This window comes from Chiloscyllium plagiosum, unplaced genomic scaffold, assembly GCF_037043375.1.
Source record: "Chiloscyllium plagiosum isolate Xiang-an unplaced genomic scaffold, Cpla_swu_hap1 HiC_scaffold_7, whole genome shotgun sequence".
NCBI lineage: Eukaryota > Metazoa > Chordata > Chondrichthyes > Orectolobiformes > Hemiscylliidae > Chiloscyllium > Chiloscyllium plagiosum.
Window position 1 is genome coordinate 42,213,260 of NW_028270145.1, and position 21,777 is coordinate 42,235,036.

General features: G+C 37.8%; 1 protein-coding gene across 2 annotated transcripts in view; it reads right to left on the reverse strand.

Annotated features, from left to right (window-relative positions):
- Nucleotides 1–21,777, reverse strand: part of itgav (integrin, alpha V) — a 142,159-nt gene that overhangs the window by 40,590 nt on the left and 79,792 nt on the right. For both annotated transcript variants that reach the window (XR_015757645.1, XM_043693448.2), the window contains exons 13-18: nt 18,853–19,044; nt 17,147–17,192; nt 11,081–11,185; nt 9,373–9,428; nt 2,779–2,933; nt 26–163 (exon numbers count right to left, since the gene is read on the reverse strand). Coding sequence is in view for 1 of the 2 variants with exons in the window: in XM_043693448.2 (XP_043549383.1) it covers nt 26–163; nt 2,779–2,933; nt 9,373–9,428; nt 11,081–11,185; nt 17,147–17,192; nt 18,853–19,044 (692 nt within the window). In the remaining variant the exon portion in view is untranslated. The remainder of the gene's footprint in view (nt 1–25; nt 164–2,778; nt 2,934–9,372; nt 9,429–11,080; nt 11,186–17,146; nt 17,193–18,852; nt 19,045–21,777) is intronic.

The window sequence follows — 21,777 nt, forward strand, 5'->3', positions numbered from 1 at the left end:
ACAGAGAAGTGTGTTGGTTACTGACCTGCTTGGTGATATTATTTGGGGTAAATTGGTTGAGGATTGGTTGAAGTCCATTCCCATCTGTTGGGGTCTGTACATCCAGGCTATACTCCATATAGATAGCAATTGGAGTCAGTTTATCTCTGAACTCATTCTCATCCTTTAAATTAAAAAATAAATGCTTCATTTATATCTTTCAAACACAAATAAATTCCTACAAGCTAAATGATTAAAGTTATAGCACATTATATGCTTCATGGTAAACCAAGACATTTTATAACTGCATTAGAAAATGCAGTGTCATCATAAATTGCTCGACATTCCCAGGTTTGTTCGGATAGCAAGAGTACTGATGTTAATAATGACTATCTTTGGGACTACTTAAAAATCTAAAAGCAAACAGAAATCAGGATCAAACATAAAACCACATCACAAAACGCTGGTGCTGCAGCAGTTTAAAGCAATACAGCAGATCATAAGAAATACTTTCAGTGCATGCTGCAGCAAGTACAGAGCATACCAGACACTTCCCTCTTATAATACAACAGGTCTCCTTTTTTTTTCCCCCCCACCAAGTACATTGGTATTTGCAGCTGTTCATATTCAATTAATGTTCTACTGAAGCAGACTTGCATAAAAAATGAAACAGGTTAATGCAAAGTATATTAATTATCAAAAAGAGAAAGAGGAGCTAAACTTTGCCTTAGCTTTTAGTGAAAAGTTCACTTATATAAGTTTGTCTTCTAAATAGTGTCTAATTTAGTCACTATCTGGAGGACAAACTGCAACTTTTCAGCACTGGGCTCAAAGGATATCTACAAAATTATATCCTGCAACCTATTGGTTATAGAAAAAAAACCTGTTAATGAAGGTCCTCATTATTTTGAAATTTCCACATTTTTTAAAAAACTTCCCTTATTAGCTTTTTCTTGTCTGTAAAGATATATAGTACATTCCAGAATGACTTTTTTTTTTAAAAGCACACCATCTACCAACACCAGAAAATATTCCAGGGTAATCCATTTCTAAACTTTAGTCTCTCTGGAGAGAGAAGACCTATCCTGAATTTACAGTCAGGACTATTCCCAGCTCTGCAAACCCAACCAAGGAGGAAGTGTCCAAACGCTTTAGATGTCTGTTCCTGAGTGGAGCAAATTCTCATTAATTGTGATGGGTGGGTTCAGAAGCAAAGTGGTGACTGCTGGGTGCAGAGTTTTGGACACAATGGTCTGCCTTGAGACTCACACTGTATTGAAATTTTCAAAAGAAACAAAGTAGACCTCCCTCCTTCCCCATTACTATCCATACCAAACTATGCCCGCACCCACCTCTATATTCATCCCAATGATCTGCGGACTCTCCATGCCATCTTATGACTCTCCACTACATCTGCCCATGGAGCTTTTCAGACCTTATTCCAACTTATTGTTAACCAATGCCAACCCATATCTCCACCCACCATCCTTTATCCTCACTTGTAACATCCCAACTTACCCAGTATCCACTGTGGGCAGACCTAAGCACCCATGCTGTAATCAAATCAAGCTATTGTGTCTATTGGAGATTTCATTATTTTAAAAAAAACACTCCTCTTGATTAGAAACCCAGTTTACCTATAATAAAAACAAACACTGGAATTCATAGTCCCATGTCAGAGTTTAAAAACTATTGCAGCTTTCAATCAAATTGTGAATCGAGAGTCATTCTACCTTAATTGCCAAAAGTTATGAAATCAGTAAAGCAATACTAATTCTGTAATTAATCTGGCATACGTGAACAGCGTTAAATAGCACTTTAAAACACTTGAAAAAACATTCTAAGATAGATTTCTTTCTGAAATATTTAAAGGCAGGCGTTTTAAATGCCATGACAGTTTCAATGAGCTTATACACACTTTACAGATATGTAATGATCCCAAAGAGAAGCCAACCTTTCACAAAAAGCATTTGACCTCCTTCCAAAATCTGTCAAGATCATATCCAAAAGGAAACCTTACTTTTCCAAAAGGCTATTCTACCTATCCAAGCAACTCTGCAAAGTGTAGACCTCCTGTTATCAAGTCTAATCTGCACGTTATGTTTCCCACTCATGGTGAACAAAAAGCAAACATGACTGAAGACAACTGCTGTCTTATATGACCAGCTGCCCCTGAAACATGAACATGCATCTTGGAACGTTACCCCTTTTCCAAACCCCAGCTCCATGAAGATGGTAGGCACTATGGTCAGGGGTGTGACTTCTGCATATACATCTCCAGAGCTATTTTTGGAATGCTGGAGGTTCACCATCATTGTACAAACTAAGATCATATCTTCCACATGGTGCTTCATCGCATGACATTGCCCAGAATACCAATTCAATAGAAAATAATTCAAACTTGTATGTGACCCAACAACCCTCCACATTGATATTTAATTACTGGCACTCTTCAAAAGGCTTGTGCTGGATACAACACAACACTCATGTATTATGCCAATAGAGCAGCTACAAGATTATACCCATTAGCCTCCACAATATTGGTCTACTCATGGAGACAATAGCAGACTACTACCGCTTATCTTTGAGCCACGAATTCAAAGGCAGCTGGGACAAGTGATGGCTACTCACTTGCTGCCTTAGCTGAAAATGGTCTGTACTTTGAGGACAGAAAGGAGAGCAAGAACCTTATAAATCTTCTAAAGGAAAGTCCTTGGACTTGACACGTTAAATCAGTTTCTCTTTCCATTGATGCTGCTAAAAGTGCTGAGCATAACAGGTGATACAGTAAAGACTTACTCTCAGAAAGGCTTGCAACTCTTCACAAACTTTTCTTCGACTATTTTCTACTTTCATTTTCTTTTCATAATAAGAGAGAGAACTGTGAAGAAACATAGCTCTCTTGATTGCACCCTTCTGTTTTAGTCTATCCAGCTGTAGTTCCACATTAAAATCTGCAAATGAACAAAACTCAACATTATATTTAAGCATACATTATAGAAAAAAAATTCAACAAATTCAATGGAAGAGTAGCTGAAGTCACTATCATCTATGACCATGACATTTTAAATCTGCATACTGCTTCCCAAATGCAAACAAATTCATAGCACTTACAAGGGTGGAGGATAACTGTGTGCACTGAGAAGGAGTGGCTGGAATATGAAGAACAAAAAATAGTGAAGGGATGGAATTAATATGGTCAAATAGAAGGTCAGATAGTTTTTCTGGTGGCTGTTGAAAACAGGAGGAGATATGAGCATAACGTTAAGGACATTAAAATCAATTACATGGGGCACAGGGAAATATGCAATTTTACGAGAAGATTCTAATCCAAGTGTTGCCAAGTTTGTGCAAACAAGCACTCAGCCGATATGGTTCTGAACAAATGGTCTTCATGGACAATGGAGACAAGGAGAAGGCGTTCTAGGAGCGAAAGACAAAGGTCAGGAATTCAGCATCTTTGGTGAGGAGATGTTTCAGAAGCAAAAGGGTGGCAGTCTGGAGGTCACAGATTGCATGTTGAAAATGAAGCTCAGTTCAGATTCTGAAGCAGCCAGCCAAATCTTTGTACAGACTTGTAAAAAAAAAATCAAAAACACATCCTGTCTAAAAATTAAAAAGAGGAAAATTGCTGGAAAAACTCAGCATCTGTGGAGAGAAATTAAGAGTTAACCTTTTGGGTCCAGTGACCCTTCCTCAGAACTCCTTTTTTTAAAATCCAAAGTAAAAATGCTCAACATTAAATTCCAACCTGTGCCAAGTTAGCTGGATAGTTGTCTTAGATATCAGGGAAATACAGTGATTTTCAAGGACCAGTGAAAGGAAATATTCTTTTTTTTTATTGCTATCCAAGAAGCCCTCTTAGTAAGTATTTTGTTTCCTCACTATTGGCCATGCCATTAGTTTCCAAGGCTCCAAGCTCTGCAATACCATGCTTCTACCTCACTTACTTACTTCAAAGCATTCCTTAAAATGTCTTTTTTTATGCGCAAGCTTGTCGTCATCTAATCTAACATCGCTTCATGCCAATTCTCGTTGTTTATAATCAGTTTAAAAATGATGATTTATTTTCAATTTCTGAAACATTGTAAAGAGTGCATTCACAATTGATTCACCTTCGGGAGGTCCGAGGTAGCAATGATTATATTGGCTAACACTAGATGTCACTATAACGTTCTTGCAATTATTTGATCATGCAACAACAAAAGCATGGAAGCTGGAGACATTTCTGAGTTAAGCAAGACAACTCCAAAGGGACACCAGAAATAATGTTTCAGAGGAACATCAGGATATGTTTTTTAAAAAAGTCCTTTCTACCTGTTTTAATTAACCTTTTATTTTTACATGAAAAGCTTTAAATGGTTGTGCACAAGATAAATCACTTGGCTTGAATTCCTTTGATCGAACTTATGCTGAAATTGATGACAGCTTCTATTTGAAGGTGTCGAATGCAGGGATCCCTTAAAAACTGAATTTTTCACGTATTTGCTGCATTACCTGAGATTTCAATAGCTATTGCAGCAGTACATAACTTCCCATATTTCTAGCATATCAAAACAAAAGGAAGACATATATATATATTAAAAAAAAGTCACGATGTTCATTGAATAGCATCAACAATTCATTAGAAGCCAAATATATCTCATTATCAGTGTGTCATTTTTGAAAAGAAGCTTACAGAAAATGATAAACACAGGCAAGGAGATGACTATCATCCAACAGTATGAGTGGCTGTCCCATGACCACTGACCAAAGAGTTCACACAATTGATTGACACAGAGAATATGATCTGCTCCTAAAAATATGCTATGACACTAAATGCCAGGCTCAGAGAACAGTATTCAGCATAGGAAGTGCCAGGGAAAGACCACAGAGGTTAGGCCAATTCCAGGAGAAAGTGAGGTCTGCAGATGCTGGAGATCAAAGTTGAAACTTTATTGCTGGAACAGCACAGCAGGTCAGGCAGCATCCAGGGAACAGGAGATTCGACGTTTCGGGCACAGGCCCTTCTTCAGGAATGAGCAGAGAGTGTTCAGCAGGAGAAGATAAAAGGTAGGGAGGAGGGACTTGGAGGAGGGGAGTTGGAAATGTGATAGGTGGAAAGAGGTCAAGGTGAGGGTGATAGGTCGGAGTAGGGTGGAGGCGGAGAGGTCAAGAAGAAGACTGCAGGTCAGGAAGGCGGTGCCGGGCTGGAAGGATCCGGCTGAGACAAGGTGGGGGGAGGGGGGGATGAAGAAACTGGTGAAGTCCAAGTTCATCCCCTGCGGTTGGAGGGTTCCCAGTCGGAAGATAAGACGCTCCTCCTCCGACCGTCGGGTTGTTGTGGTTTGGCGGTGGATGAGTCCAATGACCTGCATATCCTCGGTGGAGTGGGAGGGGGAGTTGAAATGCTGTGCCACAGGTTGGTTGGGTTGGTTCGTCCGGGTGGCCCAGAGGTGCTCTCTGAATCGCTCCGCAAGTAGGCGGCCTGTCTCCCCAATATAGAGGAGGCCAATTCCACACTGGAACAACAGCACCATGCCCAAATCAGTCAGAGGAACCACAAGCTACACAGGGGTCAATATTCCACACTGGAGTAACTGCAAAGCGCTAAGTCAAATCTGCACTTGAGGATCTGTGCATGGAGCAACAATAGACTCAGGGCAGGGTCATTTTTCCCCAGAAAGCAGCCTTCAGGAAATCCTTACCAGGCAGATGGAAGACAGTGCATAAGGAGAGGAGGAAGATGAAGGGAAGACTTCCTTATCACCTTAGCTAGAGAGCAAGATGCTGTCCCCACCACTTTAACAAACCATCTGTGGGGGCATCCTATATGTCTTTGTGTATCAGTGAACCATGCCCAAGTGTCACAGTTGGATACTCTATCTAATTAACTGATATATCATAAACTGCTGCTTCTTTACAAACTTAATAATCTATCAGAAATTTGCAATAAATCATCAACTGCCTATCTGTATTAACAAACTCCTAAAACAACAAACAGGTGCCTGTAATCAGTACCTGATTCTGCAAGGATTGTTGAGATGATCTGCTGCCACTAATTCTTTTTGGAATCTAAGTCTAAGAGGCTAATTAGTATTAAGTGGTGAAGGATTAACCACTAAAATGTTTTCAGCAGGAGAGGCACATAGCTGAGTAATAAGAAGGAGGTTATTACACAATTGTAAAATAATGGGTTACATTAGCTTAAAACTGATCATATTAATGCTAGGTAAGAGATGATACTGGACTGAATTTCCCATTTTTAGGCAAAGTGCATTTCAAATGAGATTCAGTGTCCAGTCCAGCAAGGCCCATGGAAACTTTTCTCACAGAAACTTCCAAATAAAATTTCATTAAATGAGCAACTGGTCTCTATGGTGCACATCTCATGTAATGGTATGGCAGCAGAAGCAGAGACACTCATCACTGACAAGATCTTCTAACAATCCCGAAATGGACACTTATCCAAGATATGGGCAAGTTCAGCCCTAGATCTACATCACATAGCTGTAGAATGTAAAACCAACTGACTACAAACTAGAACTGACTAGCTCCTCCCAAAGATTATTACTTATATGGTGGGAAAAACTATTCCAAAGTTCTGGGGTAATTCTTTCAGGCCAGCTGCATTATTGAACATTTTCCACATTGACTTTGCTGCTGGTAACTTAGATTTCTGGAGAACCTCGTTAGTGTGCATGAAAATCGTGAAGAGCGTGGAAATGTCAGCCCAGACAAGCAAGTAGGGCCTAACAAAAGTTTTAAACATGCTACTTCATGAAGTAGCAACTTAAATTTCTATCATTGGCAAGTTAATGGTTGAACTATCCAACAAATGTAGACTTAGCATTGGGTCTGTTCCTTGTTATATTAATTAACTGCTAATCAGTATCATTGTTCCATTAATCTGGCTTATTTCCACATAGACCAACATTGTTACCTAGCAAAAAGCTCTTCATCACTTTAGAAATTTTCAACTGAACTAGCTTCTATAGGTCTTCGGAGAGTGAATTATAGATTTCCACTACCCTTTGGGCGACAAAGTGCTTCCTGATTTTGCCTCTTAATGGCCTCATTCTAATTTTAAGGTTATGGCCCTTTGTTCTGGAATCATCTGCCAGAGAAAATAAATTCTGTCCCCTATAACATCCTCGAATCAACTGTAACACGTCAATTAGTTCACCCCTTAATCTGATATACTCAAGGGAAAAGAATCATTTATACCTATTATACTTAGCAGACTTAATGAAATGCAATGGTAGCTGCATTTCTCTTTTAAATGTAACAGAAGTTAATGCCATACCAAAGCAATTAAAAATATAGAAAACACAATGCAGGCCTCAGTAAAGGGAAAGCAATAAATGACAAATCTCTGCAAATATCAAGAATTGCAGAACAGCACATGGAACAGCCTTTGAGTCCTTGTGTCAATATTGTTGATTTAATTTTGCAATCCTTACAAGTATTAGCAAACATGGGAAACTCATCTCCTTTGATAGATAATGCAGCTATGTTCAAAATCTAAATGAATTTTCAGTAGAACTGATTTGAAAGGCACCACTCAATATATATGGGTCAGCAGACAAATCTGCCATTGAAAAGCACCAAATGGCCAGGAAAACTCATTCACAAGAGCAAGCAATCACAGAAAAGTCACCCTGTAAATAGAATGGATGGAAAAGGTGAAGAATTGCTCCTCTAAACACAGACTGGTTTGCTCAAGCAGCGATCAGTTAGGTAGCAGTGGTGGCAGTGAGGGACTTATTGAGGAAGCTTTTAGCCAAAATGGAAAATGGGATGGGAGTCCTTTCACCGAGTCTGGGATGGAGATGGACCTTTAGCCGAGGCTGGGAAGTGAGGGGGCATTTTGATGGGGTGGCCTTATGCAGAAACTGGATCTGGGGGTTCCATCTGCAAGAGTGCTTAGGGAGAGAAGGAGGAGGAGGCTACACAGGGTGTGTGGAATGAAAAGATGTCTACAGGGGAGTGTGGGGTTAAGATGGAGGCTACAGGGGGCAAAGTAAGGGGTGAGGGGAGAAGGAGGCTACAAGTTTACAAGTGGGGAGAGGGACGCTACAACACAAAAAGAAGAAATTTTGACATAAGAGGGATACATTAATAATAAATTTTAAATCAATGATGTGCTGAATTCCTTGCCTGGTCTTCTGACACAAATTCAAGAGCTGCCTTACTTGGGGGTTGTAGATGGGGTGTGAGGGGAAGATTTGCAGAAGAAATGTGGATCATACTATCTTGAACAGTGTCAATTATTAAATTTAAATCTGAAATGGAGATCTGAGATATAGTAAATTAGGCAATAACTGCATGCATTATTTCCAATCTTGCAAATATGTGATGGAAACACTATATCTGCAGCTTGCCACTTGCCACAAAAGATGATTATGGTGATAGATTTTTGCATGCACAAGTGTGTGTTGGTTATTTTGAAAAACAAATTGTTAACTTATGCCTGTTGTCTTGTATCAGCTTAAAATGTGTGGTATCTAGCAGATTAATTATTTCCTTACATGTTATAGTTTTAAGTTTAATGGATTGTTGATGTGTATTAAGGACCTTTGAGTTTAGTTATTCTAAATCAGCATCTGTGTGTATGCCAACACAAATGCAAAAGGTATTGTTACTACGTTACTACACCACCAAATAAATGATTTTGAGAGACTTAAGAAGTAGCTCCCAAAAACCAAAATGTAACCCTCAAGAAAATTTCCTGAGGAGCCCTCAAAAATATATATTTTAAGCATTATTCAGAGAAGTGCAATTGATTGAGGAAATATGCATGACTTTGGCATAAAAATCAAACAGTTATGTCAAAGTTTAATACAATTGCATGTTTTCCTTACTTTACAGAATAGGGATTCAACACCATATATAAATGTTTAAAGTTCTTGGTAAGTAATCTGCCAGCATTAAGCTTATTTTGATTACACTGAGCTGGATTTGCAATACATCACTGATACATGCATGTGTAGAATGAACAAAATCAAATTCTTATTAGTAAATAAGATGAGTCACTCCATCAAATGGTGATTAAATGGTCATCACTTTGCCAGTCATAAAGTGCTCGATTTAATTCTTAAAAGATAGCCATAGCAAAACATTCATTGGCATATATTTCGCCAACCAGGTCAAATGAAAGTTTGATTAATAGTTTAATCTTATTATTCTCGGTTTCAACTAAATGGTTCTATTTGGTTCAACTTATGTTCTGGCACACTTAATCAACTACAGGTTTAGCACCATGCTGTCATGTTTTAACTTCTATTTCATTAACTCCTGAAAGATCGCACAACCGTTACATTTATTGTCATTCACAACATAAAGACAGACTATAGTTTTAATTTAAATTATAATAAACTACACAGTATGCACATTTGATAAGATCAAACTCACCCAGGAAATCTGTGGCTCTTGCTCCAAATGCACTTAAGCAGAACTTAACTGTAAAACTGATGAAGAGAGAAGAGGTTATCAGCAACTGTGACAAGCCAATAGTTTGAAACTATTTTTAAATTAAAAATGAAGGTCAATTGCAACAACAACTGCAAATGCAGAAATATTTCTGAAGATGAAATTCAGCCATAGGACTGTAACGCTGTGGTTAGTATGATGTTCCCTAACTGTGGTGCAAAACAACTTTGAGTTCTGAAGGACTTACAACTGTATCATTAAACAGTCTCATTTCCTGAACACTATTGATCTGCAATACAAACGAATACATTGAGCACTTCAACCAGGAAATAATTCTTCAAGATATAGCTCACTTTAACCTCTGAATATATTTAGAATTCAGACCATTAATTTTGATGGAATTCTCTCAAGGTCGATTCACCTGAAATTCAGAATTACTTTCATTTGCAGAGCATACATATACAACAGTTATTTTTATATGGCTCCTTTGTTAGCATTTTTGACAGAGCCAACACAGCAGATTGCTATATCACTAATGTCTTCAATACGCAACTTATCAACATTTCAGAAGCATTTTTTGTATTTTAATTACATAATCGATTTTTTGCACTGAAAATGAAGGTATTGTTGCTGAGAACTGGAAAGCTTTACACTTAACGCACCCTACAGGGAAAAATCCAATACTGGAGGATCAAGACTCCTTGAACATTGTCATCCAAATCCACAGCCTCCACAAAATAGAAAGACTAGGAAAGCAGATGCATCGAAACATCACCAGTTGCTGTTCCCATCCAAACCACAATTGGAATTATATCTCCATTCCTTTGCTATTGCTAACTTAAAATCTTGGCAGTCACAACAATAGTGCATCCACTCATGAGTTTCAGCAGTCCAAGAAGGCAGCTCACCATCATCTTCTCAAAGAGAATTAGGAATGGACAATAAATGCTAGCCTAACTAGCGACAGCCACATCCCATGAAAGAATTACAAAAATCTGCATTAGGGGAGTATTCTCCCAATTATTCAAAGCTAGATCTGCCTCTCTAGTAAAGTCAATTGTAGGAAGATCAGGCAGGCTATATGACCACCAAGATAAATGTCACAAAAGGTTCAAAAGAAACACTGAAAGTTTATCAGCATGGTGAGTTATGAATGGGAAAAACTGAGTGTTTTCTGATGCCCCTTACTGTGTAAGAGACAGGAAAAATGATCTTCTATTGATGTGGCACCTTGGTATATCCTCAAGGCATCCCTAACAGCTTCAAAACAATGGATTATATTTGAAGTGCAGAAAGCTAGGTAACATAAGCAAATGAGGCAGCCAGTATCTATTTAGAAAAGTCCATAAATAGCAAGTGGATGAATGAGGAGTTCATCTGATTTTGGTTAATGGAAATATGTTTTCTTAAACTAAGAAAAGTTTATGCAATTACTATTTCATGTTATTCATGCCTGGCAATCGAGCCTTTAAAGTTTCCAATTTGTCTAGAAGCTTATGGTATATTATTAATTAACTGGCTTACATCACTATACAGTCAAAGTTGTCTTTAAATAAAATAATAGATAGGTTAGATAAAATATCTTGTATTTCACAGATTCCACTTACCTGGTCATTGAATAGCAGACTAAGAAAAAGAAATCAGTAATTCAAGGTTCAGTACGTCACCCATAATACAGAATCAAACTCACCAAGAGACCATGACACCTTCTCTCAGTGTACAGCTTTTGTTTTCCGGATTCAAAATTGATGGGTTGACTTCTAATGAAGCATTCACATGTATTACAGGTCTGGCTCTAAAAAGTTTAAAACAGGAGGAGAAACCATCCTTTAACAGTAGCTTAATGTAGATATTCTGAACTAATTTTATTTTCTACAGAGGTACAGACTTATCACAACATACCACTTCAGACATTTTCTCAGCTCAATATATTGTGTTATTCAGCACCAAGATTATTTGGCAACCTAGCTTCCATTTAACTAGGTGACAAAATCCACCTTTTGTTTCCTACATTGAAGATTTGAAGGAGGACAAAAAAAATCCTTTGAAACCGGGGTAAAGGAAAATATTTCCATCTTGCTCTCAATCATTCAGGTATCATGTTTTTTTTTGGTTCCTTCATAACTATTTTCAATGACATAAAATTAAATCTTAATAGGAATGAACGATCACAAAGGCAATTTTAATATAATCAATCAATTATTTTTTCATCTGGTGTCAATGTCACCATGCTACTTTATCATACAAGATTTGGAACTGCAATAAAAGCTTCATTGTTGTAGGATTCAAAAATGATGAAACAGACAATAGCTTGCTTTTACAGTGCAACTTAAATATAACCAATATAATAGCTGGTTTTAGATCATTAAATTGAAATACTACTAGTCTTTCAACTACATTAAATAAACTAAAAACCATGATGATCTTCATAGTGGAATAAATTTGTAACTCTATATTAATAGGGAACCTGTTTAATAGGTTTATGTAGACCTATTACATAGCTTAGCACTACATATGAATCTCCCTCAGGAAATATACAATTCAGAAGAACACCATTAATACTTACACATTTAATTTAGTAATGGCAAGAGATCTCCAACTGACATTTTAACAGAAACATATCAAAATACTAAATCAAAATTAACGTAACATCTTTTATGACAACTCTATGCAAAATTCTGCAGTAAATCTGGCCTGAAACTCACATTACCATTAACGATAACTGATGGCTACAATTATCCAATATTCAATATTATGAACTGGATCAAAGAGAATTGCATTAAAGTAAACATGAGCCAACATATCGTTTGCTACCTTTAAAATAGTTTTCATTTTACTGGACTGAAATAATCAGAGCAAGGCATACGAGGACACCACTTGAAGTAAATACTGAATATGTCAGCTAATTCCAATTAATGCAATCCTAATATACTATTAGAATTTTGTAGTATTATTCAAGGGCTGAGGGAATCATTTTAATCATGTACTGTAAGCTACTTTAATGAACACTTTCTCAGATGATGTGTAACTGTTTTCATTTGAAGTTCCCCACAGAACCCAGATGTTTCACTCATATTTGTTGTAGGTTCCTCCTTTACAGAAATGGTTCATTTAAAGCTTATTTTTGTGTAGAACACTTTCAGAAAAAAAGTGCTTTAGATTATGCATTGTGCTAAGTGTCTCTTTTCCATGCTTTAGTGTATTTTTTTAACCTACAAAAGGTCTGTGATGTTTGCAACAGGAGATGCCTCCCAAAATAATTTGTACCCAGTATCATTAATAAACATTCCCCATTTGATACTAAATAATTGACTACACAGTAAATCTCTTAAAATAAAACAGTTAAATTCAAACTCCAGACTAGTATGACATTTATATGTCCCAGATGAGCCAAATATCTTTCCAGATCAATGTAATTAAACTAGAATTATGAGTTTTTCTCTCTGGGCTTTTTATTAAAGATCCAGGTTAAAACAACCTAACATCATAATGGATGAATCACTGGAGCCATTCGATGGAGAAACATGTTTCAATTGAACTATATTGAAAAGATTAAGTGCTTGTTTAATTATTTCCAATGTTAAATTTTATCCTTGCATTAAAGAGAAGGCTATTATCCATGAATATTTAAATGGAATAATTTTACTCTACTTTATTGCACTACAATTGGCTCTATTGTACAGTAAGGAGGGTTAAAATTAGATTACTTACAGTGTGGAAACAGGCCCTTCGGCCCAACAAGTCCACACCAACCCGCCGAAGCGTAACCCACCCAGACCCATTCCCCTACATTTATCCCTTCATCTAACACTACAGGCAATTTAGAATGGCCAATTCACCGAACCTGCACATTTTTGGACTGTGGGAGGAAACTGGAGCACGCGGAGGAAACCCACGCAGACACGGGAAGAATATGCAAACTCCACACAGAGAGTCGCCTGAGGCAGGAATTGAACCCGGGTCTCTGGCGCGTTGAGGCAGCAGTGCTAACCACTGTGACACCATGCCGCCAACAAGGGAGACGAGCAGTCGTAACAGGGCACGCTATAGACAGGGGCACAAGCAGGCATTGCTACGAACGTGAGCAAGACTTCAGGATGGCATTTTGTCTCCCTGGTGCTGGGTCAAGAATGTCTGAGCGGAAACAGGATATTCTGAACGGGGAGGTGGAGTGGCCACTGGTTGTGGTCCATATTGATACTGGCACCTAGGCAGAAAGAGGAGGTCCTGCATAGGCAATTTAGGGAGTTAAATTGGAAATTGAAAAGTAGGACTTCTAGGGTGGTAACCTTAGGAGAGCTCACTGTGCTATGTGCTAGGTGAGACCAGAAATAGCAAGATAATGCATGGCTAAAGAGTCAAGATTCAGAATCCTTGGATGACAAGAGATGTTGAAAGTTTAGTTAATAAGGAAAAGGAAGCATATATAAAGTTTAGTTGAGGAGCATAAAAGAAGCATAAAAGAACTTAATCAAGAAATTAGAAGTGCCAGAAGAGACCACTAAATGTCCTTGGCATGTAGGACTTAGGAGAAACTTAAGGCATTTCATCCATAAATTAGGTGCAAGAGGGTAAATAGGGAAATGGTAAGTCCACTCAAGGAAAAGGGACGGAATTTATGCAAGAAGCCAAAGAAAATGAGTGAGGTTCTTAATGAGTACTTTGCATCGCTATTCAATAAGGAGGAGGACATGGATGATTAGGAAGGTGCATGTTGATATTCTGGGTCATGTTGATATTGAGGTGGTGGTGCTGGGTTTTGTCTTGAAAGACATTAAAGGTAGATACAACCCAGGGTCTGATGGATACTGAAGGAGGCAAAGGAGGAGAATGCTGGGGCCTTTATAGAGATTTCTGTATCTTTTTTAGCTATGTGCAAGGTCCCAGAAGACGGGAGAATAGCCAATGTTATTCCTTTGTTTAAGAAGGGATAGTCCAGGAAATTATAGGCCAGGGAGTCTTACATCATGGTAGCCAAATTATTGCTGAAGGTTCTTACGAAAAGGATTTACTCATATTTGGAAAATAATTGACTTGTTAGGGATAGTCAGTGTGGCTTTATGTGGGGGGAGGCCTTGTCTCCCAAATTTGAGTTATTTGAGAAAGTGATGATAGGTGAGGGTAGAGTGGTGGATGTTGTTTACATGGACTTTATACAAGCATTTGACAAGGTCCCTCATGGTAGGCTGATCCAGAAGATTAAATTGCATGGGATCCATGATAAGTTGGCAAATTGAATTCAAAATTGGCTTAGTCATAGAGACAGATGGTAGTTAGGGAGGGGTATTTTTCTGACTGGAAGTCTATGACCAGTGGTATTGCACAAGGATCATTATTTGTAATATATATAAATGACGGAGATGAACTTGTAGGTGATTTGATCAGTAGGTTTGCAGATGAGACAAAATTGGTGGAGTGGAGGATAATGAGGAAGGTTATCACAGGATACAGGTGAATATAGATCAGCTGTAAAGTTGAACAGAGAAATGGCAGATGGAATTTAATCTGGACAAATGTCTGATGGTAAATCTTGGGAGGTCAAATGCAAGAAGAAAGTATGCAGTAAATGCAAGGCCCTTGGGAACATTGATACACAAAGAGATCTTGGAGTCCAAGTCCCTATCTCCTTGAAAGTGGCAGCATAAGTACATTAGATAATAAAGAAGACATACAGCGTATCTTCATCAGTCAAGGAACTGAGTATAAAAATTGGCAAGTCATGTTGTCTCAATATAAGAATTTAGTTATGCCACGCTGAAAGTATCATGTGAAATTCTGGTTGCTGGGCCACATCACATGAAGGATGTGGAGGCTTTGGAGAGAGTGCAAAAAAGGTTTACCAGAGTGTTGCCTGAAATGGACTATATTAACTATAAGGAGAGATTGGACAAACTTATTTCGTTTTCACTAGAGCATCGAAGGCTGAGGGATGACCTGACAGAAGTATATAAATTTATGAGAAATATACTTATGGTTGATAGTTAAAGTCCCTTTCTCCCAGAGTGGAAATGTCAATTAGTAGAGGGCATATGCTTAAGGTTGAGATGGGAAAAGTTTGTGGGAGATGCACGAGATATGCTTTTTACACAGAGGACAGTACGTGCCTGGAACACGGTAGAAGCAGATATGATAGCAAAGTTTAAAAGGCATTTAGACAGGTACATGAACCGGCAGGGAATAAGGGGATATGGATCATGTGCAGGCAAATGGGATTAGTTTAGAATGGCATCACTGTTGGCACAGACATGGTGGCCGAAGGGCCTCTTCTTGTGCCACAGTTTTCTAAGTTCAAGTCAGGGAGCCACTCTTTACCTGGATTCATAGAAAAAACATGTAAAAATCTATGACACTGGAGAGTGAGAACAGAAATATACAGTAGCTGCCCGAACAACATGCAGAATTATAATAATTCTGATGTAATGAAGCACGGTTAATATAACTTATGCTTCATTTTCCTGAGATGACCACTCAGGTAGTACTGTGTCCTTGAATTGTGAGATATGCTACCTAACACGAATTATCTAAAAATGCATGAATGCCAAAGAAATAGTATTTTTCTTCACCATGGGTGCAGCAAATGATTTTTTTAAAAAATGCAGACCTCTGAGAAAGTTGTTTTTTTTTAAACCAATCATAGGACCTTGAAGCCAATATTCATTCATGCTAATGTAGGCTGTAGAACTACAGTAGGAGTTTCTCCTGCCAAAGGACAGGCTGGTACCAAGGGCATATTTGATGGAGGATAGGATCAACTCAGAACTACAGGCAAATTCAGGGAGATGGAATGCACTTCATAAAATGCCTACAGTGTGGAAACAGGCCCTTCGGCCCAACAAGTCCGCACCAATACTCCGAAGAGTAAACCACTTCCAGACCCATTCCTCTATTCTATTATTCTATATTTACCCAGTCTAATGCACCTAACCTACACACCCCTGAACATTATGGGCAATTTGGAATGGCCAATTCACCTAACCTGCACATGTTTGGAGCACCCGGAGGAAACCCAGGCAAACACACGGAGAATGCGCAAACTTCACACAGACAGTCGCTCAGGGTTGGAATCGAGCTTTGAGGAGCTGTTCACTTGACATGCTGCTGTTTGGCATCATTGAGTAGAATAGCAACTACAATTAAATGAGATGTTACATATTTTGCTCATTTGCATCTATAACAGTGCATCAATGCCATGACATATGTTGTGCACTTTCGCATTTAATCTTCAAGAGAGCAGACTGAATAACGATGACAAATGAAGACAAATTTTCCAGTTGCCAAAGCTGGGGAAACAGAACCCAACTGAATCACCTCTTACAGCTGAATATTAGTAAGCAACATCTATGATCTTCCCATATGTATAACCTGATGTAACACCAGGCCTTACTTCTGTCCACTGGGTTTATGGAGAAGCTTAATACATCTTTCTGACAGGGAAGCCTATCTGCCTCTGTGAAGTTTGCCTACCTGCCATCACAACTCAGTTTTCATGTGTAGATTTCAGGGCAACAGTTGTTGTAGTGGAGAAGGCAAAGAAGGATTCATAAAAAATATCACTGTAATTCAGGAAAACTCAAAAGTAAGCAGTACTCTCACTGGTTCTCCAGATATATGTACAGTACTCTGACAAACAACAGGACTCAATCTAGATATAAAAAAGGGATCAGCAGCATCTGACTAATAAGCTATGAAAATGAGACATATTTCTTTTAAAATATCACATCTACAGTTCAGAAATGCATAAAATGGAGTTACCTACCTATAAACAACTGCTTTGTCAGCACCAAAAGCTCCTACAATTAAATCTAGAAAAAAATGTACAAACAAAAAAGTGAGCTCCTTATGAAGAAAGATCAACTTCTAGCAAGAAGGTTTTTTTTAAAAATATTAAATCTTATTATTTGGAATCCAGGTTTTAAAACTGTTCATATGGTTCTTTGTTCATCATATTTTCAACCACAAAAATGTTGACAGGACTACAGCTGGTATTATTTCCTGTCTCTTTTGGCTGTTATCTGAGTTTGGGAGAGAACTTTGTTTGGAATCTGCTGGGAAGATTGAGAAATCACCAGCAATAGGAGAAAGCAAAGATTCCCCTTACATTCCCTCATAGGGACACAACAGTGTTCCCACTCCCACACATACCATAATTCAACAATAGTACCTCCATCTAATAGCCAGTGTTTCATGAAAATGATGAATGAATCTTTTTTTGATGGTTCTTGTCTTAGTCAACAGACTAGACCGAGCTTAGCATGCAGCATCAATACAGTAATAGACTCATAATCACCAAAATTAGAAGGGGATAAATTCTGTGGAATTATTACTACATTAATGGTGCTCGAAGACAAGAGTTAGCTCATTGAGGTCCTGCCTTCCGCTTCTGATAGTCAAATAATCTCAACATCAAGGCTTACATGTAAATAAGGGACCAAATGTTAAACTGTCAATATATAGGAAAAAGCCAATACTTTTAAGAGAAGCATTAAAGAGAAGGTAAATTGAGACAAGGAAATACTTAGCTGCATTGTCTCATTTTTGGCTTTTAAAAAAATCAGTATGCTTTTATTTATAAGGCATTGCTTCAGAGAATAAAAATGTTACCATGACCTAAAAGCAGCACCTTGATAAAAAACATGCTGAAATCTTGATTAGGCATAGCATGCTACAGTACCTCCTTATGCATCATGCATTCAAACACATCAAGTAAATATATATAATTACATTAATTACAGATTTCAACAAGTAATTATCAGTAGAGTTACACAGAAAAAGATAGGGTGGAATTTGAAAACTTGTTAGCGTAGGCAGATTCTGATTGATTCTAGACTGGAAATCTATTCTGTGAGACCAATTGACACATTCACTAGATTAAGTAGTAACATACATATCTCAGATGTACATTGAGATTGACAGGGTTCTCTGATTGATGGACTAGATTGTTTTCAATGCTTACAATGCTTTAAAAAAATCCATGTTTACAATGCTAAAGAATTCAGTCATATCTACAACTCAAATCAGACTGGATTCCAAGGTTTCAGATTATCTACAATAATTTCTAATAAATGAAGTATTGTACATTCAGTAGGCAGTGCCATCTCACTTTTGATTATGTCAAGCTAGTGTAAATGTATATACTACTCAGGGATTGCCAGCTGACTGTTAAACAGAATGATAGCTTTTTTTTGTAAAACCTGTTCAATATGAAGTAGCACCTGTAAAATATCTGATGCATTCTGCATTACTGTAATCCCAAGATTTTTTTTTAATCCCATTAGACACCTGTGTACTTTTGGTGTACTTCAGATAAATAAGGCTCAATGATGCAATGATAATAGTTTTAAAAAAATCAAAATAATTTGTACAATAACACTGAAGCATGCACTTACCAGATAAATCAATATGAAAATTAAAATCTGTCTGAACATTTGCCAATTTAGAATAATTTTAGATTGTCAAACATACCTGAATATCCATTTGTGTCAATATCAAAAGCTCCTTGCATGGTATAACCAAAGCTTGCAGGCATGTTATCTGAAGCCCACTGCCCTTTCAAAGTCTGCGAAGAATGAGGGTTTAGACCAGAAGATTTCCCATTATAAATATAAACCAGACCTCTATGATTTTCCCCTGCATATGGAACTCCTATTGCAACATCTGTAAATTAAACAAAGATCAATTCATTTTTAGGCCCACAATTATGAGTTTGTCTCATTACAGAGGAACCTCGATTGTCCGAATATCAATTATCCAAATATCAGATTATCTGAAGGGGATCTCAAAGTCCCGAAAGAAACATTACGTCAAAGAGTGGATGTGGTTGGAGGCGGCTGGGGTGGGAGCGGACGGGGTTGGGGGGGGGGGAGGGGGGTGGGGGGGGGGGGGCGGGGTCTCGCGCATAGTGTGCTTTTGTCTAGTCTACTGAACAGGGAGCAGACTTCACAGAACACTCCGAGCCTCAGAGGAAATCAAATAACCGAACAATCAATTATTCAAACGAAATAGTGCCTGGCCATCTCGTTCGGATAATCAAGGTTCCTCTGTATATATAGAGACATATATCATGCAATTTACTTTAAAAAGTTTCAGTTTATGGAGATGAAGAAAAATCTCATTGATGGTTTATTTCTGCTTAATGCACTTATAGTCATTTTGTGACTACTTTGATATTTTGATTTGACAAAGAAAAGAAATCACTAATATGATCACTCGCAATATTAAGACGGAAGATAATAGACTGATTCTCAGACAGAACAACAGTTGCAATGTGACAAAAGGTGTCAGATTTGCAGGCTGTAGACAAAGTGAATAGACTACAGCTGGAATTCCAAATCTTGACATCTACCTTAAGACAAAGAAAAGTATTTGCACGTGACTATCAGTTATATAGATCTAGTCTGTGAAAGTGCCCACTTTCAAATATTCATCTGGCATTAAACACTCTCAGCTCATGCTGACCAACTGTCCAATAAAGGGATGAGAGCACTAAAGCATGTTGGTCCCTGCATTAATTATTGCTTTCCAGAGGGGGAAAATCAAAAGTGCAAGTTTATTTTTGAAAAATGACTAAGTCATGATATTTCATGACTTGAGTTTGAATTAATTTGTAAAATATGGCCTAACCACTAGATGACTGAAAAAAAAAACTGACATGCAAAGTAAAACTAAATTTTACAAAAGAACACCCACATAAACTGGCAAAAATGACATAAGCAACATCTGTTGTGGGAAACTTCAAGATGCTAATCAGTTCAAGTATTTCTACTTTTATTGGAATGGAACCAAACTAAGCCAGTCAAGGCATCAAAAAAGGTGACTGACATGTAGAAACATTAGCATTACTCCAGATGGTCTGCCCTGGGCAGTAATCTATTCAGCCGTGCTGCATATTGCTCCCATCATTGCAACAGAATCTCCAAACAGAAATAAAAGCAAGATGTTAAAACATTTGACTGTTGAAGAGTAACCTCAAAGCAACAGCAATTCTTTATTATTAAGCACCCAATGAGAGTACGTATTAATTCCATCATTCTGAACCAGAAGGATGAAACAAAAAGTAATCATCCTGTAGGGTTTTTTTTCCGGGCCCACCTATGGGTCTCCTGAAAATGTTGTTTATCAATGTATATTATCAAGACCCACTTGTCATTCTCAAATGGCTATTTAATTCAACCTAATGGGACATCACAGTCATTCCTAATCTGTCCTCAGGCATGCTCTGAATAAAAGAAAGATTGACAATGCTTTTCTTCCCTTCTTGATCCAGGGATGTTGATGTCAATTTTAATTATATTCATAATACAATACATAACCAAAAATAGCTGCAGACTGGAAACAGTCTTTGATGATGGTGAAGAGATATTAACTGTGTTAGTCATCTTCAGACGGTCAAATTTGTTTAGTGGTTAGTTTGTTGCAGATATTTTGGAAAATCGTTGGGAAAGCTCAGCTGGTCTGGCAGGATCTGTGGAGAGAAAGAAAGGTTCTGAGGAAGAGTCACCAGACTCGAAATGTTAACTCTGATTTCTATCTACAGATGCTGCCAGACCTGCTGAGCCTTTCCAGCAATTTTTGCTTTTGGCTCTTTACGTGCTGTGCAATTCTACAAAGAAAACTGTTCCAAATGTCAGAACACTCCAAAGCGGAGAGTGGAAATAGAAAGGGGAAAATGGGAATTACAGAGGAGGAGGAGGAATGAAAGAAAGAAAACAAACAGGAGAGGAAGTAGAGGGGAGTAAGTGCAAATGGCACATCGAAACAAGAAGCCACTGAACAGAATGCATGCCTTCACCACACTGTGTTAACTCAATGTTATTACAATTACATAGTTCTTCTTTAAAGGTTTCCCCTGCCTGGTTAATGCCATGCAACCACAAAGCTGAAAAAGTAATCTTTGTATTAAAAGTTTCTATATTAGTGAAGAGGCTTCAGGCAATACACGTCCAACAAACTGCTCTGAAAATTCAAGCAGGAGAGACAACCCGCAATATTTTTCTTAAAAAGTGAATTTGCTCTGTCTCCCAAAGATGACAAAACCTTTAAACAAATCCAGGATGCAGATCTGCATTTTCAACAAAAACTAAATCAGCTCTTTCATGGGTTATACCCTATCGATGTCCCAAGTTTCACTGAAATACGTTGATTTCTACTGCAGCCAAAATCATTAACTCCATCTCATTAGTAATGGTTGCAAGATAAAAATCTGCAAAATATTCAAAAGGAAGCTCAAGTTAAAAAAGAAGAAACAGAATTTGTATTTTAATTTTCCATAGGTAGTATACCTGCAGTGGGGAATATTTTAGAATCACAAGATGAAGATAGGTACATGTTTGTTGACAAAGGGAAGGAGCAGATAATTCTATGTATGGCACATCAGAACATAGATAATTC